Genomic DNA, 25,126 nt, shown 5'->3' on the forward strand with positions numbered 1-25,126 from the left:
AAAAAAGAAGGGCAAGGATTGCACCCTCCCTCCCATCTCTGCTCCTTCCACCTACACCACCCGCCATATGCCGGGCCACTGCCTTCCTATGCCTGTCCTTCAGCTCTCCAGGAGCCTACGCTACAGCCCAAGAGCAACCCCCGAGTCTTGGGAGGGAGGGAACGTTCCCTGTGCTTTCAGAAAGGACTCCTCAAAGCTCAGGGATTTGGCTCTGGAAATTACCAAGGGGGCAACAGACCCGGGGGATTGCTCCAGAGCAGCTGTGCAATCCAGCTCCCGCCCTTCCCTTGGGGCACCCCAAACTCTGGGCACTTCCGATTGGCTGGCTTGCCTAGTATGCAACATCCTGGCGCCCCCTTTTTGCATTTTTCTGAGATGACACTTGCTAGCATATGATCAAACATGCATAGGATCCAGCTTATCCAAGGGGGGAAGAGGAGAGTGCAGACGGAGAGGAAGAGGAAGGCGATCGAGATAGGACTGGGCAGGCCATGCTTCCTTCACCCCCAGGGGACAAGCTCAAATGGCCAGATCCACTCTCTAGAGAGTATATTCTGCTTTGTATGTAGGTTGAGATTTCCTGCTCCCATGCCCACCCCGACTCACCCTCCCTTAGTGCTTGCTGCTGCATCGTGCGCTGCAGCTCTCCTGGGCACGAACGGCCTGGCCCAGTCACGTGAGTGGGGGTAGGCGGGAGCAGCAGAGAGTGCTAGTGTGAGCATGAGCAGCGACACAGGAACAGGTGGGGACAGAAGTGGTTGCTTGCTAGAACGCAGTGGAGCCTCAGCATTCAGTGGGGGCGAAGCCATGGTCTGGGGAGACCCCCGCCAGTGGCTTTGAAACCAAATTTCCCAGCCCTTGATCTTGGACTCTCCCTCGTAATTCTCTTTGAATTTTGCCTCCAGCCTTGCAACAGGGTGTCCCACTCTAAACATCTCTCTGCACCGATCTGCCCAGAGCTGAACCCTGGCCAGCAGGTGCTAGAGTGCTCCCCCGAGGCAGGAGCACAGTGCACCACAGCAGAAGAGCAGCCAAAGGGTTAGTTAGACAGGGACTCTAGCACCCAAAGGTAAAAAGCCTCAGGCAGCTGGCAAAGGGACAGGACTCTCACCAGCTCAATCCCGAGCACAAAGTGTCTTTTTCCAGATGGCATGAGGTCTCCCTGGGGAACTTGTCCCACAGCACTGGCAGCAGGCTGGTCACTGCCAGTCCAGGTCTGCAAGAGGGACCCTCCTGGCCACCCTCTTCTCATTTCAGCACTTCCAGGTGGGCTGGCTGGGAGTGGTTTGGTTCAGGACCAGGTAGTTGATGGGCTACCCTGGAGTTTTCCCCACCACTTGGAGGATACCTAGTCTCGGACACTCCCCATCACTCCCATCTGGGGGAGCCGTCCCACTGCCTCCCCAATGGCAAAACTGGATATCTCCCTACTCCAAAGGGTCTGTCTTATCCTTCCATTTCTTGTCCTTATACAGACCCAGATAGATCCTTTCCCTTAATACAAACACTACAATCCTGTTGTCCTGGGTGTGCCACACCCCAAAGAGTTCTGTCACAGTGCATGGACCTTCTCCTCATGAGGTATGTGATTTTTGATCAAATGAGACCAGCTCAAAGCTTCCTGAGGATTCAACCCTTCCCCCGCCCACTCCCTGCTCAGTGCTAGCCCAGAAGGAAGGTAGGAAGGAAGGGTTGGTCTACCTTATAGGCCACTTTGGAGGGACATCTCTTGCCGAGGCCTAGTGGTGGTGACATGAGAGTCAGCATTTCATACATCTCAGTGTAATGGATGCGGCCACTGCTCATGGAGGAGGAAGGGATGGACAGGAAAAGAGGGGACGGGGGGAGTAAGGGAGGGCAGGGGAGTGGAGGGGGCGGAAGATGCAGAGACAGGAGAGGAGAGAAGAGGCATTCCCGGAGAGCAAAAACAAACAAACAAACAAAATAATAATACACGAAACAGGAGAGAAAAAACAAATGGACAAACAGGAAAAGAACAGGAAACCCGTTAATCAAGGCAAATCATCCATGAGCTTCTGTCCTGATGAGGATTTATATCACTCCACACACAGACCCAGGAAGACGCACTTCAGTGGCTCCCCTCTCGTCTCCTGGCTAGTCCTACTTTCCCCTGCAGGTGAGGTTTTCATTTCCTACTCTGCACCTGCCCTGTCCCACCCGTCCAAAATACAGTTGTTCCACAAGTCCCGGGGCTGTGTGCAAGTGGCATAAATCAGATACCTGGCGTTCAAGCCGTGGGTTATTTGAGATAGGGTGGCACACACCTCCGTGCCACAGAGGAACCAACAGCGTTTCATGGACCGTCTCTCCTTTCCTTCCAGTCCCATGCACTGTCTCCGAATGTCACAAAGCCCACAGCTGGAACGTCACGTATCCCCATATTGTAATGTCTATGCAATCTGGGGGCAGCGTCTTGCATAGAAGGCAATGGGCCAGGGTCACTTGTCAAAGGAATATGCCCAGTTGCTTCCACCTGGCCCTGTGGATGGAGCACTTTCCCATCATGCACCAGTGCAAAAGGCATGCTAGTGGCTGAGCAAAGAAAACCAGGAGGGACGATCTGCATGCCATGCTCCCGCCCCAGCTCTCTCCCACATGCGACTGCAAGTTCCACCAGGTTGGAGTTTAAAGAGTCTGAGCAGAGGCAGCTGTTTTGCCTCCCAAGATTGGAGCTCGCTGGGATTCCCCCAAATGGAAGAGTCACGAGAATTGCCTCCTGGATGGAGTCCCACCTGGTGCTCCTCTGCATGCAAAGACCTGCCCTAGTGAGCTGAGCTGAGGAACAGCCTCCCAAATAGGTCAGCCAATGATTTCTGCTCTGGGACTGACCTCTCCCACATGAGACATTTGGGTTGCACCTCCCTTCCTGTAAATACTGAAGGCAGCTCAGATAGGTCTCGCAGGAGCCTCAGGCTCGGCCAATCCCCTTCTGCCCTTGCACCAGGGAAACACTTCAAACACCAGATGGTTATTGGATAAATGGAAATGCCGAACAGCAACCATGTTAACGGCATATGTGGAGCAGAGAAGTGGCCACTGCAGAAGGTATCTCAGGTGGGATGGACTAGGGGAGAGGTTAGTTCCGGACAGGTAATAAACACTCCACTCAGGATCTTGACCTCCCTTCCCAAATCAGATGTCATAATCAACAAGGATACAGTAAAAGGGAGGGACAGAGAAGGAGCACAGAAGAATATTTCCTCTTCTCTTTAGTCTAGTTCGGGAGCAGCTTCCTGCTGAGTGAGGCTACGACCAAGAATTAGGGGTACAGGCTGCAGTGCTTTGTACGAGTCTTGATTCCTAGCCTGGTGGCAGCTCTGCAGACTCACTCTGTAGCAGCTCTGGCTCTTTCTATTCAGGATGTCGTAATGGAATTCAGTGAGTGACCTCTGTCCTGTCCCATCCTGGAATTGGTGTTGTAGCATCCATAGCTATTTCAGAAACGCAGCACTTGATCCAGCTGGCGATGGAGGACTGTGATGTGTTTAGGACCAGGCCTTTGGGGCAAAGGTAAACCAATGACAATGCTGTGTCCTGAAATGGGCCTTTCCATATGGATAAATGTCCGCAGTTCTTTTCACAGCTAGCAGGAGCCCTGCCCCTCACCTGAAGCATAGAGCTTTTCCACTAAAAGAAGGAACAGTGATTTCATGTGAGGCGTGGAAGGAAGAGTTAGCTTGGTCATGCATGACTGGAGTGTGAGAACTATGTCACCGTCGCGGAACACGCTGCAAGCTTTGTGTCTTCCAAGGCTTTTTTTAATCAACAAGGTCATGAGGAAAAGCTTGTCTTTAGAGTGAAGAACAAGGCAACAGGGTCCGTCAATCCATATGGGATGGGTAATTGGCTTGTAGACCTGTGGGCAGATCCCAGATGGGCCTAAATTTGGGTTTGGATGGAAGAGACATTGGGCATCAGAGAGCTGAGCAGGAATTGATGTATCTGCTTTTAGAGCATTGTTCATGACTGAGCTGTGAAGCAGGATGGTGGAGAGTCTTAGGCCTACTTCTCGGCTGACCTGTAAGAAATCCAAGACTTGGAATGCCTTGCTTCCCTGGGTTGATCATCCCATCCTAATGCCATGAAGAGGAGCCTGTTTATATTCTCTGCATAAACTGAAAGGGCAGAATGCCCGAAGGAGGCTAGGAGACTATACCCAACCTGTCTTGGTTAGGAATTACTGCTCAATAGGCTAAGAGAGACACTGGGCTGTGTCACAGGAGTGGGTTCTGGGACAGAGGGTACAGTCTGCAGGGAGGGTGCATGGAGGTCTCTGACTGCTTCAGTAGGGCTGGCCAGGGTGACCATGTTGGACAATGTGTTGGCAGAATGACCATCGCTTTCACCTTTTTAAAAAGATAGTCTCTTAATTTCTCTTCATACGAGCAGTAAAAGAGAAGGGGTGGCACCGAGCGGCAGACCTGGCTAAACACTGAGTCCAAGCCTCCATTCTTAGCAATCTCTGGTCTGCATTGCTAGTGAAGAGCATTGCTTTCAGCTTTTAACCCAATGAACGGCTCCACCAAGGGGTGACCTAACTTGCTGGATCTCAGATAGAATACATCTCGTCACAGTGACCACTGGGATGTGTCTGTCAGCTGATGGCCGAGCCGGACGGCTTTTGTATTCGGTGTCCTATTTCTGTGCAATATCCCGATGGAGGCCTAGCAACACTCTCTCCAGGGGGGTATCTCCATCACTTAATCATTGCCTCATCTGATCTCACCTCATCATTGTCTACTCTGGCTCCTCCCCTCCTCCTTGTCGATATAAATTACACAGTTAAGTAGCTGAAGCTGACATACTTGCCACAGTGTCTTGTGTGTGATAAGGTCAGCAGGGGCCTGGTGGAGTACCAGAGTCGCTGGGAGAACATTTGGAGATCAATTTATTGCATCTAAGCAGACATGATAAATCAACTGCCAGTGGATCCATCGCTGCAGCGTCAATCCACCTTGTAGCAGAGACAAAGGCGTGCTCCTTTCTCATCTCTTCCCAACAATCATCAAGAGCCTGGTCACTTTTTTCTCAGCTGATGCTCTTTGATGCTAAATGCATGCTTTTGGCCCCATGGCTCCCAACTGTGCTCCTCAACCTGAAGGGCTGGTGTCCGTGGTCAGAATTTGGGGGTATGGATCGTGGAGGGAGGATGGTACCATCACGTAGGCTTCCTGTTTTCACCAACTGGATTATTGGTGCAACAACACTCCTTTCCTTTGCACCTCTTGTGGAGAAATGGTTCTAGGCAGTGCTCAATTTACGCCAGAGCTTGCCAAGGCTGAGCCCCAGCACCTCTCAGGTTGGCGGCTCATAGCCCCAGCAACTCTGGGCTTGCCACACCAATTATGAAGTAAAGTAAAAAAAGAAAAACTGCTTGAGCCATTGCATGTCTTTTATTAGAAAGTAAGTACTGGTACTAGACCCATAACAGGAATCCCTGAAGCTCTCTTTTGGGCACTCTTGCCGTGGAATCCTCTCTACGTATAAGCCCAGAAGTTGCAGATGAAGATGGAAGGAACACGCTGACACCACGGTAGTTGTGGAAGCCAGTGTTTCCATCCTGAATTTCGCCACCTTCATTGACCAGTTTACCCTCTGGAATCCTAGGATAGCCTGGATCCCCCAGACCTTTATCCGGCTCAGAAGAATTTAGGGGAGAGTGCCAAACAGTTCTCATTCTGTCCCTAGCTCTGGGACGTGAAAGGTCTCCTTCAAGGTGGACTGACGTTTCTCAGGATCTCCTAAAGTTGGAGAAGAAATGAAGACAGGATGGACAGGAGAAGAGTCTGGGGCTCCGGAGTATTCATACTACACTTTCTTCTTTATCCAGCTGCCAGTTAGACTCTCATGCTTGAAAAGTCTAATACTCACAAACCCCTCTTCTATGAATGTAATTTCCTTAACAGTGAATTCAATTTGTCATGGTTCTAGCAAGCCCTGCATTTTAGGGTGTTGCACCAGGACACTATGGCTTTCATGAAGCAGACGGTTTCTGTGGGACTCTAAGGGCAGCTGAAGGCACTCAGAAAAGTCCCTTCTGATTGTGCCTTTGATCTTCTTGTCTGCAAAGTATTTTGGGAAATAAGAACCATCTGCAACAATGACATGCCTTCAGCCAGGAGGGTCAGTGCAGCACTGGCTGAAAGGAAGTCATAGGCAGAGTCTTTGGCTCCTCAATCCCTGTGGAATTTCAGGAATAACCCACCAAGACTTTTGTCAAGAAGGTCCACTCTTCCCAAATGACTTCTGTAAAGGAAGGATAAAGGACTGCACCAATTTTATTTATAGTTTTGAACAGGATAAATTTTGGCTTTAGCCTACTCCCCATGGTTTCACACACCCAGGAAAAGAACCTCTCTGGTTTCTCTGACATGGGGTTATGTTGGGAAATCAAGAGTTCCCATGATGTGGGGAGGGAGCTGGTGATGGAGGATGAGGCTCTGAGATGCTTCCTCGCCTCTCATGTTTTCTAGCCATTTTGCTTCTCTTCTGCCTTGTGGAGGGAGGAGTCTCAACCACATCAGGGAACAGTCTGTTTTCTTCCCTGGGGCCCTTGGTGGAGGTGGGACTTCTGCCACCGATGAGGAAGCACTTTACCCTGAGAGAGCCAAGATCCGCTGCTTGAGAAAAAACAGTGGGAAGTGCAGGAACCTCTTCACAATGCACGTCCATAATCTACTTCAGCATAAGGGCGAAGCCATTGGGAGATGCTTCCTTTTGGACTGGACCTCAGAGGTAGGAAGGGACTTTTGTACTGCTCCTAAGGTCACTGAGGACCATCCAGCTTGTTAAGTTCCAGGACCTGAAAATGGCAAACTTCACTCTTGTGCAGACATCCTGGACTGACTGGGGTTCAGGGGGAGACAGATGCAGAGGCTACACCATGCCATGCAAACGTTGAATCTCCTTCCCTGGTGGAGGGAGGAATGATAGACTGGGAACAATTGTGGCATGCAGCAACTTCTGAGAGTCTGCTCCCCGAAGGAGTATTTTTGATTCTTCTGCTTGCTCACCCTGACCTGCTATGCCAGGCTGGAAGAGAACAAATGAGGAGAAAGAGCTAAGATGACTGCCTTGTTCAGATGCAGAAATTTGGCTTCTCCGGGGAAAGGGAGGCAGCTAGGAGGATGTTTTGCTCACTGCTGTCCCAAAATGAGCTTGAAAAGATGGGACAGCAAAAAACCTGGCTGGATGATAAGTGGCTGCTTTGCTTTGCCAGAGGGAGAGAATTTAGCACAAACAGTGGCAGAGCATGGCCATGAGCCTTCCGGATAACTGCTTCTGGAAGAGAGGCACAGCCCAGATGTCTTGGACCATGGGGGAGGTGAGAATAAATTGTAACCCATTGACTCCAGCTGCTGGATTCTCAATGGGTTATCTGCTCCACACAGTGGTCATCTCTTTGCACCATGGCAAACCAAGGCCCATGCTCCCTGTTTGTCACCATTGTGAAATAGTTCTTCGAAGCCACTGTGCACCATGGTAAAAGACTGCAGTGTCCTGTGAAATGCCAGAGTGACTGAACCTTGGAACAGGATTCCAACGATTCATCAACAGCCCCTGGCCTTGTTCTCTTTTCTGGTTTTCACACCCTCTTTCCAGCGACTTCCCAGGCCTCTGCTTCTTCTCAACTTCATCCTCTACTTGCAAACAATACCTGGTCTCCATTCCTCATAGGAAAGAGTTCCCATTGGGCTATGACTCTGTGATTCATAGAATCAAAGATGATGCCTGTTTGCCAATGGGTGCCCTCTCTGTGCCACAGGTAACAGTCACACACGGCCCAAGGGATTTAGGAACTTCAGGGTTCTCTGATTTAGGGAGAAAAGCAACGGCATAAATTTGTCTAAACCCACCTCAATAGGGCGCTGAGATGGGTCCCCCCCAATTCCCTAACGTAACAGCTGCTGGTTCTGGGTGGGCTTGGACCTCTTTAAACTCGAAGGAAAGCAACGTGAGGGATCCCTTGTGAGACGCAGTGGTGGTGGAGCAGAGGAGGGGGAAGGAGGGGTTAATGGTGCATCCCATTGCCAGGTTGTGGCTGGGGACTGGGAGGCAAACCTTGCACGCCACCCTGTAGGGGCAGTTCTTTCCCAGGCCCAGAGGAGGCGAGATCACCCGTACTAATTTGTACATATCCTTATACGGGATCCTGCCGCTGTAAAGGAAGCACATGTGGGTTAATAGGACACTAAGATAATGGAGAAGAGGAAACGAGAGCTTAAGCGGGGATCTCTGTCTCTCCTTCTGGCTCCAACATACTCAGCCTGGAGAAGGCCATGAAAAGTCACCACCACATAAGCATAGCTGCCACCTTCTCCATTCCAAAGGGGCCCCCGCCACAGCACAGGCTTGCCCCAGAGGTACACGAGCTCAGATATCACAGCACGCGCAAGCCTACAAATGGCCAGCGAGATCTGAAAGGACGGGGTTATACATAGGTACACAGCTTCCTGGTTTAGGGTTCTATGGCACAGAATCCAAACACACTGATTTCCAAATTAGCCTGGACCAGTTTGTTTCCTCCCAGTATTTCCCATAATAACTGGCTAGACTCCCAGACAAAACAGCAAGGGCTCTCTTGCTCCAAGGGACCTGGGTGAGAGCAGAGTACCGGCACTGTACTACCTTTGGAAAATGCCATCCACAGGACCAGAGAGCGGGTTCTTTTGCTGACTGGACAGAGCAACCCTTAGTGGCACGCAGGTCCCCATGCGAAGGGCCCTAGAAATTGTTGGCCTCAAGAGGTCACGTAGGAGGAGAGAATGAGTAGGCTTTGCTCTGCATACTACATGCGCAGAGCTTCTCTGCTTCACAGATGACCTACGGCACCATGCACTGAAATCTTAGAACTGTACTATGCACATGGATCTGATAAGAGGACAGCCCTGCCTACTTCAGCCTTGGTGATGCCTTCAAGACTGGGACGCTGCCACTACGCAGCAGTCTTGGTAAGATGGCATCCACTAGACTGAATCAGGATGGAGAAGATGCTGCAGTAGACCCTGCTAAGCATGGCGAATGTTAGCAGTGGTGCTAACAGCTGCCGCAGGCCCTGGGGCAAGGTGGAAGGCGGCCTGGTGCCATGCCCTGGAAGGGGTGGAGCCAACAGTGGAAGGGGCAGGGTAAAGAGCAGAGCAGTGAGGCCAAGAGGGGATGGGGCACAGCCAATCGGGGAAGGGGTGGAGCCAAGGGGCAGTCAGCCTCAGAGCAGTCCAGACCATGGTACTGGCTCCCCTGCCCACTCCTTCACACCCACACGCAGCTGGGGCAGCACTTCCACAAGGTCTGGGAGCTCCAGTTGCTGCCACTGCCGAAGTAGCAGCAGCTGGAGCTTCAGGCCCTTTTGAAATGCCAAGTTCAGGAGCAACTGCCTCTTCCTCCCACTCCCCATCAGCTGGCCTGAATTTTAGGAACTATCATGGCCTGGGTCAGCTCTCAGTAAGCAATAAACCAGGTTGCAAAGCCAGGAAGGTGAATTGATTCCAAATGGCAAGCTCCCACTGGGAGTAGAGCTCCTGGGCTGACATCATCTTATGCCAGCAGCTGACACAGCACTGAGCGTACGTGGCTTCAGCTGACCCAGCACCAGAGGGAGATGGAGCCCTGCACTCTTGTGGTGGCACAGAGGGCACACCTCGTATTCCTAATGCCAATAAGGGCTGATGCTGTGACCAGCTGCCTGGATGCAGTGCTGCAGAGGGTTAGACCTCGTAAGATGTCCCAGAAACACTCCCGGTGACCTCAGGCACGTAGGCTGAAAGCAGCCTGCCTGGACCACAGCTGGGGGGGTGGCGCCCAGAGCAGTCACCAGTGTTTTCTCATTTGTCCCATCCGGGGGTGGAATAAATTTTGTTGCATGCACCAAGGCACGTACAGATGTGCACCACCAATAGACATGTGCTGCTGGCTGTGGGCGCTCTCTAGGCCATTGGCAGTACCTGACTCTCTCCTGGCGAGGTTGCCTGAGGAATCATTAGTGACCTCAAAGCCCTGCTCTTGTCTCCACAGGGACGGGTGAAGTGCATTGGCCGTAAGAAATCTAGCCCCATCCCCAGGCTCACCCCCATCCAGAGCAGCTCAACCCTTTCTCAAGGCGGGCTAAGTTAGCAGGAGCCCAGCTACCTTGGCAGCCTCTCAGCTGGGCCCTCACATCAATGCCAATGGCGATTCTGTGCAGGCCAGTGCACAGTGTTCAGGGGCCGGAGGATGAACGCTTGCTTGCCGTACGTCTTGAGGGTGGTGAGAATCTGACTGGCAGGAGGAAAACAGGAAAGGAGGAAGATCAAGAGACAACAGCTGGAAGTGGTGGTGTGTGTGGAGGGAGGCAGGGGCCGCTGGAGGAGCTTGAGAGAGGACTGCAGCAGGGAGAGCCTAAGGTTTGGACTTCATTATGCTTCTCAGAAAAGAACCATCCAGAACCTTTGAACTTCAGCCCATCGCTTGGAATCAAAGGAGCAGGAGGCCCCAGGGGGCTAAGGCAGCCCTCGAACGGGACGGCAACTCCACACCTCCCAGGAGCCAGCTTTTATTTTCCTATCAGTTCCAGCAGTTCGGATGCCCCTCCCCTCCCTGACTGTCAAGGTATTACAGTCAAAGCTGGGCTCTGAGAGACCAGGGGCAGGAGGAGCAGGAGTTTGGCTACCTACCACGCAGCTCTGTCATACTCCGCCCAGATCCGGACAAACTCATCTAAGTGGTGAGGCCCCAGGATGGAGGAATCCCGAGTCAGGTATTCAAAGTTGTCCATGATGACAGCCACAAACAGATTGAGCATCTAAGGGAAAGGGAGAGAGACGGAGAGAAAGGGACAGAGCATGAGTGTGTGTGGGGGGGGAGATGATAGGAGAGTGATGTATGGAAGAAGACAGAAGAAAAAGGTTTCTGTAAATAAGAAGCCCAGCAGTTTTCAGGCTCTCCCCCACACAAAGCTACTGAAGCGCATGCACGGAGCCGTGTAACAGGGTTCACCCGCTAGTGAGCGCCCCACTGTGGCAAAGGGGTGCTCCATAACGTCTTTGCCTGGTCATCTGGCACTTTCCTTGCTCGCTGCATCACTTCCCTTGAATGCTGCCTTGTCTGGTTGTCTTTAAGGTCCTGAAGCTAGGCTCTGACGAGCCCTGTCCACAGCACTCTCGGTTCTTGCATTAGGCTTGTGGCCAGTCTTTGGCCACTGCATCTGGGCCTTACCACTTCTAAGTTCAGCTCATGCTTAGAGCTGTCTCTAGTGCTGCTGGTCTCCCAGTCAGTATACAGACCTACCTGGGTCAAGCTCCTGTGGGAAAGCTCTGCAGCCTAGAGGTCCTTTTATACCAACCTGCTGGGTCCTGACTGGCTGCCACAGAGACAGTCACTCTATCCTGCTTGGAGGACCTCTTTTCTGCTCCTCTTGCTAGACTGGGGTGTGGCAAGGACTCTGGCCTGCTTTAGAGGCCTTCGGGGCTTAGTCCACCCCATTACAAGCAGCTGCAGAATCTGATGCTTAATCATCACTGAGATCGATATTGATATTTTCAAACCCAGCAGCTAGGTCGGTGCACGCTACATTGCAATGGAAACAGCCTGTGCGTGGCACATCACAGCGCCAGGCAGATTCCTCCTTCCTGACATGTTACACATCGCCCTGTGCCCATTGTGCTTGGGAGCTGCTGACCGTGCTGAGCTGAGCGTCCCACTGAGCACCAGCATTTAACCCTTAGGCAGCTGAGAGCACCGGTAAGGGAGCAGCCCACTTAGAGCAGGAGGCAGAACCTGAGCATGACTCCCTGGGCTGTGTCTAACTGACTAGTGGGAATCCAGCAGCACTGGAGCTCTCGGGAGGTCACTCCTCACAATGGAACTTGGCTAAGCCAGGCAGCAAAGAGCACAGATGCAAGAGGATTCAGCCAAATATCTTCCAGCAGTACCTTCCAACCCCACTGTGCTCTGCAGAGGGAGCTCCTGGGGAGGCAACGGCCTTTCCCCTCCAACATACCTCCCTGTACATTCAGAGCACTGCATTTCAACCCCTTTCTTACTTCACTCCCCTGTGGGAAGGGTCCCTCTCATGCACTTTTTCTATCCCACACTTTTGTCTTCCTCATGAAGGATGGACAGGGACAGAGCCAGAGGGACCTACTGTAATTGGGCTTCTCGAGCTTATTTCTGGCCTGGGGAAGTTTACCAGTGTTACTGTAGAGCTATCTGCTTCCATGGCTGTCTACTCAGGACACTCTTATCCGACACAAGAATGGGCTTTTTTTCAGTGGAGCTCACATTGCTCCTAGCAGTTCCCAGTCTTGAGGACCTGGAGAGCTACTTTACCATTAAATAGAGCCCCAGAAGCCACTGTGAACTGAGACCAGGCAGCGTGAGGAGAGCTCTGTCCGGCTGCGTGGGCTGATACCACCCACCGACCAGCTACACGTAGGGATGCCAAGAACCACAGGCTGAGTCTCAACAGACTCAGGTCAAGCCCGAACAGTGTCTTTCCCAGGCAACCTCTTGGCTGCCCCGCCTTTCAACGAAACAATTGAGAACACCGCTCCCTGCAAGGGTAGGCTCGAATGTGTGTTGTAAGTCCCCATCATTTCCTGCCCCAGAGCGCACACATTTATCGTTGTAACCACAACTTCCCTGTTAAATGAAAAAATAGGAATAGGAGACGTGTATCATGTACATCACCTTGACCCAGGGAGACCTGATCTTCAGGACGATCAGCAGGGCTGGCAGCCACCATGGGGCTGGGGGCAAGGCAGGAGGCAGGCCTGGCTCACTTCTCCTGGAAGGGGTGGGGCTCTGGGCAGATGGGGCAGGGCTTATGGCCATCAGCTCTGGCTGCCTCCATGCTCCCTCAAAGCTGCGTGCAAAGTGTTTGAAAGAGCCCTGAGTTGCAGTCGTCAGCGCTGCTATTTTGGCAGTGGCAGTGGCTGGAGATCTGGGCCCCTTTGAAATGTGGGACTCCAGAGCAACTCCTCCTTTGCCCCTCCCCACCCCTTGTCAGCGACCGTCACGTGGCAGATGATTTGAAATCCCAAATTAGGTGCACAGCACAATCCAGCTGAGTCGTATTCAAGATGAAAGGGACAGACCTATGAATTAGAACGGCCCCTCCCTACTGCTGTCCCTGAAACCAGCTATGCATGACTCTTATGGTGATAAAGCTCCTCACTCTTGCTGTCTCTAGGGTAAGAATGCAAGTTCATTAGCAACCCAGGCATGTAAGGGAACCTGGAGCAGGGAATGGCAAGTGAGATCACACCGAGTCTCTTTGCAGAGGGAATCTCACCCATGGTGCAGGAGTGGAGGGCAGAGGACGGTGGGTGGGGATGTCCCTGTATTGGGAGTAGTCAGTGAGGAGTCCCGAGAACTGAGAAAGCAGTGGGGTGAAAGGAAGAGAACTCACCAGGAAGGAGCAAAAGAAGATGAAGGAGACAAAGTAGACGTAAGCCAGATCCGTGCCACAGCGCTCGTTCGCCGTCTGTCCAGAGGTTGCTGTGGTGTCTGGCTCACAGCCCTTGCCCTCCAAGCATGACAGCATGATCTCTTGCCATGCCTCGCCCGTAGCACTCCTGCACCCAAAAGGTTATCCACCATCAACAGCCGCTCGCAACACAGCCCCTCCCAGCTCACAATTTCTCTGCCTATAAAGGGATGCTTGGAAAATTGCCCCACCTCCCTGTTTGGAAATAAAGTCCGCCAGGTCAGAACACATGGCAATAGCCTGTGCCAGCTGCCTCTGAGGATGGCATAAATCCTCCATAATGACCTAAACTGTATGGCGTTGTATCACAACTGGAGGCAAAGGTGCTTCCTGACACACACACAACAATGGCTTCCAGTCAGTGGTCACCTTATGCCTTAAAGAGGAGAGAGGACCCTTGGATTCTGTCCTAGAGGCCCTGTCTGCGGACGCTGTCCACAGACACAAGGTTTCATTTCAATCCTGCAGCAGCAAGTTCCACAAGTCAATAATCCAGTGCCTAAATATCAGCAGCCCCCAAAGGAGGGCAAGGAAACTAACAGCTCCAGGTGTAAAGCTGAAAAGCCACTGCTGTGTGTGTGGAGCCATAGTGACGTGTGACTCCCATCCACTTGTTCTAGAGGGGACCATCCCGGCTGCTCTGCTGAGGCAGACACTCCCGCACATAGGCAAGCCTTCAGCAATGCGACTCAGGCGGGGACAAGATGGAGGAAACCGAGACGTTTCAAATTGCACATGCACCTGAAGAGGAGCATAAGGGAGGCCAGGAAGCTGCGGAAGTTGTTGTGACGGTTAATGTGGCTTTCTTCATCTAATTTGATATTCCCAAAAACCTAAGGGAAGAAAGGAAAGAAAGAAAATTGAACCCACAAGAACTGCCAAGCCAGGAAGTGCACCAAGGTGCAGGACAGGGCCTGGATCAGGTCACCTTCCCTCCCATCTGCCTGTGGAGCAGACTGCTAGTGGATAACACATCACAAAAGCATTAACCCAGAGGGAGAGAGACATCAGCAGAGCTAGTGGGGAATCCATCCGGCCAGCAGCTGTCTCCCTCAGAAGAGCAGATCAGGAACACAGTAGGATGTGTTTCATGCTGTGCTATTAAGAGGCTCTCTTTGTAAAAGGGTAGCAATGCCTTGGGTGAAATTCTCCCTCTCTCAGAGCACATTGGGCAACATGTTGGTAATAAACAAAGGGAGAACCTGGCTTCTTGAATCTACGAATCTATGTGCAGGTGTTTCTGGTACACATGAATGCAGGAGAGACTGTGAGGGGCTCAGATATTATGGCAATTGGCTCAGTGTATGTCTCTTAAACTTTTCGAGACCACAGAACGCTAAACAATAATATTTGTTATGTGGAACATCTATGAAAATTTTTGTCAAAAAATTGTTGGCAGAACAAAATAAATGAACAAACAAACAGTGACATATACAGCAAAACCAAAATGAAGTAACTTAATCAGGTATCCGAGCAATGAAGAAGTAACATTGTTGGGTTTTGTCTGGTTTTAGTAACAGAAAAGAGAGTCTTATTGTTATTGTAAACTTTGAATTATTTTTCCAAACACTCATGGCACAGCTGGAGTTGTTCATGGAACACCAGTGTTCTGCAGAAAATAGTTTAAGAAACACTGCTCTAAGATATCTAGATATGACTTTTGGTGCCTCTTCTGTGTGTTTCAGTGTGCTTGGAGTACACGTCTCCAGGAAGTCCTGAATTCTAACTCTGATTCTGACAGTGGCACTTAATCCATGCCTCAGTTTTCCCATCTGTACAATGGGGTAATAACAGCGCCCTACAATCCTGAGAGCTGAAAATGTCTGTCTTGGGAAGGTACTTTGGGACAGAAAAGAATTGTGTTAGTGTCACTACATATCTGCTCTCCTTTATACCTAAAAATACACTAGCTGCTGACTATTTTTCTCCACAAAGGTTTTTGGAATGTGTAATTGTAGAATATTTTCTGCCTCCAACTATTTTGCTCAAACGCCGCCCACTCACCGCTGCTTGGAGAATTTGTTCACAAAGGTGTTAAAACAAATCAAATACTATCGCAGCACCAGGGAAGATTATATCTGATGGCAATTATGAGGGGCTAAGAAAGCCTGTATGGAGGGTAGAGAGGCAGGGGACAGTGCCCAAGAATAGATCAACAGAGCACAGCCCGCCAATTTTTTTTCTTTTGGCTCAGGGGGGGTAACCCTCTAAACAAGTACATTTCCACTCAAAGGAAATCAGATTCTGTCTCCAGAGCAGGTGGCAATGACACCCCTAGCAACGAACCCCTTCCCTGCTATATAAATCCCCTCCCAGCTGTGAACATCACGCAAGCTTAGTTGTCAAGATGCTTCCATCATTGTGGAATGAAGCCCTGAGTATTAAGAGCCAAAGCTCACAGAGATCCTGGGTGGGTCGTGGTCAGTTCAAACAACTAGATCTATCCTGCAAACCACATAAGCCCCTGCTTAAATCTAAATGTGTGAGTGACCCATTTGGCTACACTGGGACTATTCCAAAGCTCACACAAATCGCTGGATTAAGACCTAAATGGCTGGTTCTGCAAAGTGCTGAGGGCCCTCTATTCCCACTGATTTCAACTGCAGGATTAGGCCCAGCTTCTGCAAGACAAGGCCTCCCCAAACCAATACGAGGATGCTGGGCACCAGAGATTAGTGAGGGGAAAAGAAACACCAAAGGTTCTTGCAAGGTCCCTGTCCAACAGAACCTTAGCAGTGGGCTGGAATCTGCAGGCTGGGGCCAGACACTGATGAGATCTGAGTCATTCCGAAGGTTTGGGCACTACAGATTTCCACTTGAAATGAAAGAGGAAAACTGAGCTGTCCGCATGGATTGCTCACCGGAGCACAATATGTGAGATATCTGATGATATAATCCACGTGAAGTTCTTCCATCCATGTGTACTCCATCAGTCTTTCTCAACCTTTTATATAAAGTACCCTTTTAAAAAAATTACTTCTCTCGTGTACCCCCGGTTGAGAATCACATTCCTAAGGTAATCTGATGTCTTGAAACAAGTGCCATTCAACCTATCCAGATGACTGTACCCTTTGCAGGAGTCTGATTTGTTCTGCTTACCACCAAGTTACCCTTACTAAAAACTACTTACTTACAAGCCATGCAAAAATATCACAGCAGACAACTACTGCTGACTTTCTACCATCTTATTATCAAGTAAATGAACTGGAAGAGAAATATCGTACTTATATTTCAGCACAAGGCATATGAAACAAGAGAAACAAATCACTGTCTGAATGAACTCTTAGACGGCACTGACATTACTAGTGTTTTTATGTCACCTGTTGTAAAACTGGGCACATATCTAGATTAGTTGATACACTCCCTGGAAGACGCTGGTGCACCCCTGGTTGAGAAACACTGTACTACATCACTGGCGTCATGGTGATATAACCCCTGGAGAAGGCAGTGTGGATACGTACATTGCCAGAGAACTCTGGGAGAGGGAGCGGGGAACACACTGCGACCTGTGGGTACATTAAATGTGGTAGCTCCTACTTCATAACCTCTTCAGCACCTGATCAGGGCAACAGACTCCAGCTCAATAAGAGGATGCTAGATTGGGTCATGAGAAGGCGGGTGACGCAGTGGAACGCTCTTCACTCCCTCTGCCCCAGAGAGAACCAGAAGGAGCACACATACCCCAGCTGCTCTGCTTACCTGCATCCCAATGATTGCATATATGAAGAAAAGCATCGCAATCAAGAGACAGACGTATGGGAGGGCCTGAAAGGAAAACACACAGTAGGCTGGTTTAACACAGGTGGAGGCTCCAGAATATTTGTAAAATGCCACAGCTTGAGAACCGCGCTGATCCCCTAGAGCCGACTGCAATTAGTCGCAAAGAACCAGTCAGAATCACACGCCTTGTTGGAATGGTGCAACACCTTCCTGACAGTCGAATTCAAAAACAAATACCAAGACTGGAAATTAACATGCCACATAATTATGGTTTACAAAATAAAGGTAAAGAGCTTAACCTATGCAAAAGCAAAACATCAGACAGCCCCCTGAGAAGCAGCTGGCACCTGGCACCTGGCAAAGCAGGCTGGGAACTGAGATGCAAATGAACACATCCAAAAAAGACCTTTAAGGACCTTCTGGAATGGAGCAGTCCCCTCCCCAACATTTTCTGCAAGGGAGATTTTACTGTGTCTCCCACCTGTGTTTACAAATAGAGGGGGGTTAATTTGAAAAAGCTCAGAGGGTTGGTTCATATAAACTCACTACAGTTGAGATGCTAATCCAAAATTTTCGGTTTTCCTGGAACCTCAAGAGCTCATAAATATCACAGGAATAATACTTAGTCTTGGGCAGAGTGCAGAGGACAGAACTAGATGGTCTCTCCAGGCGCCTCTCAATTGTGAGATTCCAAGAATGACCCAAGTAGAGTAACTGTTGCACCAGAACCCCTGCCCTTCACCACCCCCACTCCCAAAATCCTTCACCTTGAAGGACTGCACAAAGGTCCACAGCAGGATACGGATGGTGTAGCCCTGGCGGAGCAGTTTGATGAGTCGAGCAGCTCGGAAGAGCTTCAGAAAGCTCATGTTGAAGCTGCTGGTGTTTACCAGCTGCAAAAAAGATGAAACAATCAGAAGGCAAAAATTGGCATGTCTTTCCCCTACCCACAAGAAGAGGCAAGGAGCAAGGCATACCTCCTGTTCCTTGCCCCTCCCGTTCCTCCCCATCACCCTCAATTGCTGGTATGAATTTCCAGGGTCAGAGTATTCACCTTGGTGTCTGTCAAGATGATTTCTGTGATGCTGCCAATCACAGTGATGAAGTCAAAGATGTTCCAGGTGTCCCGGAAATAATTCTGCAAAGAGATCAACAACATGCAAATGGGGGAACACAAAAAGGTCCCATTCAGACAATGGTGAAACACATGCCAGTTCTTCACACATCACCACCACCTCCACCAACATAGTCCTCTTCATGTGCAACCACACCCCAGACTCCTGTCTTGTGTCCAAGGAGCTTGTAGCCCAGGCTATATCATTACAGAGACAGATTTTCTACAAGATAGCTCTTGCCAAATAGACCAAACTGCTGGAAGAAGACTAACGGGCACAGAACTCGCTTGCATTGTCAAAAGGGACATACAATAAAGGAGAGGCTACTGCAATCCTTGCCGGGGGGTATAATCACACGTGGATGAGCCCAGAGAGACAGGTGACTATTTAAACTATGCAGCAGAGTACGTATGTGACTGAATATTTCTTACAGTCAGGTGCCTAAACGGTTGCCTCCAGCTTTTGAAGTCAATGGAAGGTTTGCCTGAGTAAGAGCTTCAGGAATAACCAATAACACTAGTACTAATCACTTTATTTAGCACCTTTAATTGAGGAAATTGGAGTGCTTAAAAAGGCTGTGTATCATCGTTCCCATCTGATAGATAGAGAAAAGGAGACAGAGGGAGACAGAAACAAGGAAGTCAGACATGTGGCCAGGAACAGAGCCAGGTCTTCTGAGTCCCAGTCCTTTGCAATAACCACAAGAACACATGCTGCTTGGATAGAGGAGGGATCTTTGGCCCCCACAGAGCTCTCCACTGATTGTCTCAAGGTTCTGTCTCTATGGCACAGGGTTGGTTCTTCACTATTCATGATTATTTATCAAGTGCAATCAGTGTACATGGCTCCTATCCGCTTGCAACAAAAGTGCTGTTGCCCCATGTGATCTAACAACAACTGTTCAACGTAAGTGAACCACAGCGGAGAGCAACCAGCTGTCATCCAGCGGGACAGGTGAGAGACCCAAGGGAGAAGAAGTAAAGAAGAAACAGAATCAGCTTTCCCTAAGGGTAGCTGAAAGCAAGAATCATAAAATCATAGAATCACAGAACACTAGAACTGGAAGGGACCTCGAGAGGTCAACGAGTCCAGTCCCCTGCCCTCACAGCAGGACCAAGTACCATCTAGACCGTCCCGACAGATGTCTGTCTAACCTGCACTTAAATATCTCCAGTGCTGGAGATTCCACAACCTCCCCCAGGCAATTTATTCTGGTGTTTACCCACCCTGACAGGAAGTTTTTCCTAATAATGTCCAACCTAAACCTCCCTTGTGGCAGTTTAAGCCTATTGCTTCTTGTCCTATCATCAGAGGCCAAGGAGATATCCAGCTCCATATCCAGCTCCCTCCTCCCTGTGACACGCTTTTAGCTACTCACGCCCCCTCTCAAGTCTTCTCTTCTCTAAACTAAACAAGTCCAGTTCTTTCAGTCTTCCCTCATAGCTCATGTTATCTAGACCTTTAATCATTCTTGTTGCTCTCCTCTGGACCTTCTCCAATTTTGCCACCCTTCTTGAAATGTGGTGCCCAAAACTGGACACAGTACTGCAACTGAGGCTTAATTAGCGCAGAGGAGAGCAGAAGAATGACTTCCCATGTCTTGCTCACCACACTCCTGTTACTGTTAAGAAAAAGTGTTATGTTGAGAAACAACAAAGTCCGCTGAATAATGAGATGATTAGTGGCGAGAGGCTCAGGCACAAGCGAATGATCATTTAATGTGAAGCCTTTCACCATTATATCACCAGTTCCAATCTGGGAGCAAAGTCATCAATGGAGCAGTTGGGTCAGGAACCTGGAACCCTCTGGACTGACCAAAAGGTAGTACGCATCCAGTATCATGGTACTTTACAAGAATCCAAAGCATAACTCCAACATGCGCAATAAATACAGCCCTAAAGACGATACCAGAACTAAAGACCAGTTACATCCTGAAAAGCAAAAACCCATTGCTGATGCCAAAAGAACAGAGTATTAGTTACATGTTAAGAAGCCAAAGTCTGCTACCACTGCTAGTTGAATTGAATACCCACATGCTGTATGGAGTACTAGTACTAATCACTTACCAGGAAGCCAAAAGCGATGATTTTCAGGACACACTCCAACGAGAACACCATGGTAAACGCGATATTCAGGTACTTAAGAGCCAGCTCATATGTGTAGGGTGCAGAATAGTACTGCCAGAAAGAGAGTCAGAACCATTTACAGTCATCAACCAAAATCCTACAAGTACCCTTTAGTTCTATGGTGGGATTAGACTTTGCCCTAACTCCTGAGATTCATCTTATGTGTTTTGCTATTGACTGGCTAATGACAAGCCCCCTCTTGCTTCTTTAAAGCCAGCTCCATATCCAGTAGTGCTCATTCTGCCCTTCTGCTTTGTTTTTGCTGAGGCTAAAGGAAGGGGATGGAGCTAAGAGGAAGAAGGGTCTCCCATGTGGCAACCACTGCTAGCTGTTGACCAAGGAATCAGCCTAGATCACATTATGATCACCAGTGTCCCACTAATCCATGAGAACCGCCTGTTGATGGCAACTGATGTTGTGGTGTCACTGCTTCTTACCTACAGTGTTCACAATGTAAGGGTGTACTGCACTGTCAAGTGTGCATTTGTGCTCTTGAAAGAATGTCTTACAGGCTACGGGGAAAACAACAACAGAAAGAGCATTAGCCATCCTGTCGGTAAAGAGTCTGAGGAGATGAAGCTGACACCTCAGTATAGAACATGCAAGTGTCTGCACCAGAAAGACCAAAACACATTATCCTTCGGTAGGAGAATTGCATTTGGGGAAGCAAATCACTTAGGCAGAGTCCCAGCAAGGCGCTGGAAAATGCAGGTGCTGTTTCAGAGGTTGGGGTGAGGCCCCTTTGAAAATCTGTTTTTTGGGGATTAATTGCCTTCCACGTCTTACAGCAAGGACTGTGCTTGATGGATTGGGTGCACACTGGAAATATTTGCTTGAATATCATCATCTATGTAAGGGCTGAGGCTGTGACCCCATCAGCTTTCCTAGTCATCGATACCAACAGACATGATACGAAGTGGGACCTTGGTGCCAGCAGCTTCTTAAAACAAATGGCATATGCTCTAAATCCCTTCGTGTCTGTTTTGGTTCCCCTCCAGTTCCCTATGAAGAAGCATGGCATCCTGGCCCTCTAGTCCAACTGGTCAGCTCACCTTCATCATCAGCACCACAGTATTCAGCGCTATCATGGCCATGATGGTGTACTCAAAGGACGGGGAGACCACAAAGTGCCAGACGCGGTACTGGAAGGTGTGTCGGTTTTGAGGCATGTACCGCGTCAGAGGTTTGGCACTAATTGCAAAGTCAATGCACGCCCTCTGGAACAAAACAAGGTCAGTTAGCTTGCACTCAGCTCTCGTCTTTCCTCCTGCTACCCATCATGCCCCATTGCTGCTTCTTTGAAACCAGCTCTGCTACAGGTGAATATTGTCCCCCTGAGCTGTGTGATTCCCAAGTCCCTGGGAGTTCCCTCCACATCATTATGCAGAAGAGCGTTGACAGCTGGGGTAGATGGGCTGGGGAGAGATTGGGAAGAGTATCTGCCCCTATGAGGTTCCTCAAGTCCTTCTTGCCATCGAGTTAGATGGGTCACCTGGGCCACGGAGGTTACGCTGGTCATTATGCCAGAGACAAAGCCCTACAGAAACTCTTCCGACACTCTGAGATCTTGCGCGGGCTGAAGAGTTCCCCAGCACTCAGCTGAGCAGTTCAAGCTGAAGCTGGGGAAAGGATATGTCCCAAGAAGTAGCAGGTCACTACTGGCTGCAGTAAAATGTATACCAAGGGATCCATGAAACAACACCAGGTTTTCATGTGGCTGCACTGTAATCACCTTCACTCCCCTCGGACTCAGCATTAAATTCTGGCATGAATTAACGACATTCCCACTGTGGCTCAGGCTCATATGGAATAACCATAGTCAATCAGAGCACAGGCACCTGGGACAGTTACTGAGCTGTTGAGCTACAGCTGTTTTCAGAAACCGTATCATATACCGAACACCACAGCATGTCCTGCTCTCCATGGGAAACATGGTCACTACAATCACATGATCACACCAAATCTGGCTGCCCCAATTACTTCTTTCATCCAGCTGGCAGAACGTAAAGAACCACACTTAGCTGGCTTATCTCTCAAAATTGTTCCTTCCCTAGACATTCCAGGACACAGGGTTCTTCCCGTGTGCTCAGTAATAGCTAGATCCTAGCATTACGAACATGTGTCCTTCCCTCTTGACATTTCTTTAGGCCAGGGCGTGGTCATTTCCACACAGGTAAGAAATGGCCTTGAGTCACCATTTAAAACTCATCCATTAATTGGGATCATTTAATGAGTAACAGCACAGGAAACCCTGGCAGATACATGTACGCCCACACCTTGAATACCACCTAAGTTCTGGTTGCCTTGTCTCAAAAAAATGATATATTAAAATTGGGAAAGGTACAAAGAAAGACAACAAAAATGATTAAGGGCATGGAAAAGCTTCCATGTGAGTGTAGACTATAAAATTGTACTGTTCACCTAGGAAAAGAGACCACAAGAAGGGATATCGCAGATGTCTATAAAATCATGACTGGTGTGGAGGAAGAGAACATGAGAATGGCCTCACTGGGTCAGACAAAAGGTTCCTCTAGCCCAGTGTCCTGTTTTCTGATAGAGGCCAATGCCCCAGAGTGCGTGAACAGAATAAGTAATCATCAGAGCAATCCCTCTCTTGACATCCATTTCCAACCTCTGACAAACAGAGGTTAGGGACTTCATTCCTACCTATCCTGGTTCTAATAGACATGATGGACCTAACCTCCATGAATTTATCTACTTCTCTCTCGAACCCTGTTAAAGTCTTTGGGGGCTGGACTAGATGACCTCCTGAGGTTCCTTCCAGCCCTATGATTCACAACCTCCTCTGGCCAGGAGTTCCACAGGCTTACTATGCGCTGCATGAAGAAAAACTTCCTTTAGTTAGTTTTAAACCTGCTACCCATTAATTTCATATAGTGGCCCCCTAGTTGTTTTGCTATGGGAACAAGTAAATAATCTGTCCTTATTCACTTTTTCCACACCAGTCATGACCTTATAGACCTCTATCACATCCCCCCTTAGTCTCCCTTTTTCTAAGATGAGAAGTCCCAGTCTTTTTAATCTTTCTTCATAAATGCAAGTGAGTAAGTGAATAAGGAAGTGTTATTTACTTCTTCTCACAAGTCTAGAACTAGGCGTCACCCAATGAAATTAACAGGCAGCTGGTTTAATAAGTTCCTCCTCACACAAGGCACAGTCAACCAATGGAACTCTTTGCCAGGGGATGTTGTGGAGGCCAAAAACATAACTAGGCTCAAAAAAGAATTAGATAAGTTCATGGAGACTAGGCCCCACCGCTGGCTATTAGCTAAGATTAGCAGGGATGTAACCCCACGCTCTGGGTGTCCATAAGCCTCTGACTGCCAGGCGGTGGGACTGGATGACAGGGGATGGATCACTTAGCATTGGCCATTGTAAGACAGGATGCTGGGCAAGATGAACCACTGATCTGACTTGGGATAATCATTCTTATATTACTGCTGCTGTTATATTAATGGGTAACCGATTCATTCACCTCAACACATACAGTAGTATTAGTTTAGACCAAATAAACGTTGGCTCTCAATGGTCCATAATTCAGGATAAATTACTGACAAGGAAAATAATTTTCCTTTTCCAGCCTAGGGCAAGTCCTCTCTGGCTAGGAAGCAGGCAGAGGAGGGACCATGGCTCTCTATCCCTTCTGCTGGAGTGCCAACAGGGTCCATTCACAGTGGCCACACATGGGTTTTCATTTTCAAATCATGGAGAAGCCTGGTGAGCTGTTGTTGCCTGGATGGTCAGGGCAGAAATGTAATCAGTGAGAATGACTGAGGTGTGATTAAAATACCCTACAGTGCAGAAGTAAATGCAAAGAGAAGGCAGATATCTCATAAGCTGGAGTCTGGGCTGAAGAGAACTTCACTGGCACTGATCCAGGCTTAGCCCTCACCACAATATGGTATACACCTGAAGCTATCTGTTGCCATAGCACATGCAAAACAAAATCATCCTGCCATCCTGTTTTTATGTGTTACCTCGTTCTTCTCCAGACTGCACTCCTCCATCATTTTGTCTCCTTGCTCCTGGAAAGTGATGATGATGAGAGCCACAAAGATGTTGACAAAGAAGAAAGGGAAGACCACAAAATATACCACGTAAAAAATGGACATCTCCATGCGGTTACTGCGGCTGGGGCCCCTGTCCTCCTCAGTCACGTCCACAGAATGCTGCAACACCCTGGAAGTACAGGAAAAAAAAAAAGAGAATCAAGAATCATAAAGAGTTAGAGAAATGCCAATGGCTGGTCCATTTTAGGTGCCTCTTCACATTGTACTCAATCAGGAGAACAGCATGTATCCAATGGTACCGTCTTTAATATTCACCTTCGTCTTTCCCCACTGTACATACTGCTTATGGTGATAAAGCACACCTTCTCTGTTCAGACATGGACACACACTGACAGTGCTGATTACCTGTTTCATGGCAAGATATTTCCCTCTCCTATGACAGTCCAAGAGCCCTTCCAATTGACCACCCTGGGGGATGGTCTTTACCAGAGTTAAACATATCTCCCTCATAAAAAGGGGGTCTCCCAGAGCACCCTGTCACCCACACACATAGAAGGAGATTGCCTCAGAGTTCTGCCAACATGGGGAATGGACCAGCCCACTGAATTTCTCTGCTGGGAGATGGCCTGGGCTCAAATTCCCCTCATGCTC

General features: G+C 49.2%; 1 protein-coding gene across 1 annotated transcript in view; it reads right to left on the reverse strand.

The window, feature by feature from the left end:
- CACNA1E (calcium voltage-gated channel subunit alpha1 E) overlaps window positions 1-25,126 on the reverse strand; it is a 245,656-nt gene that overhangs the window by 17,112 nt on the left and 203,418 nt on the right. The window contains exons 31-40 of the mRNA XM_075003399.1: window positions 24,443-24,644; window positions 21,497-21,661; window positions 20,385-20,495; window positions 18,258-18,341; window positions 17,971-18,096; window positions 17,183-17,248; window positions 14,225-14,316; window positions 13,406-13,571; window positions 10,671-10,798; window positions 1,702-1,798 (exon numbers count right to left, since the gene is read on the reverse strand). Coding sequence (XP_074859500.1) covers window positions 1,702-1,798; window positions 10,671-10,798; window positions 13,406-13,571; window positions 14,225-14,316; window positions 17,183-17,248; window positions 17,971-18,096; window positions 18,258-18,341; window positions 20,385-20,495; window positions 21,497-21,661; window positions 24,443-24,644 — 1,237 coding nt within the window. The remainder of the gene's footprint in view (window positions 1-1,701; window positions 1,799-10,670; window positions 10,799-13,405; window positions 13,572-14,224; window positions 14,317-17,182; window positions 17,249-17,970; window positions 18,097-18,257; window positions 18,342-20,384; window positions 20,496-21,496; window positions 21,662-24,442; window positions 24,645-25,126) is intronic.

This window comes from Carettochelys insculpta, chromosome 9, assembly GCF_033958435.1.
Source record: "Carettochelys insculpta isolate YL-2023 chromosome 9, ASM3395843v1, whole genome shotgun sequence".
Lineage (NCBI taxonomy): Eukaryota > Metazoa > Chordata > Testudines > Carettochelyidae > Carettochelys > Carettochelys insculpta.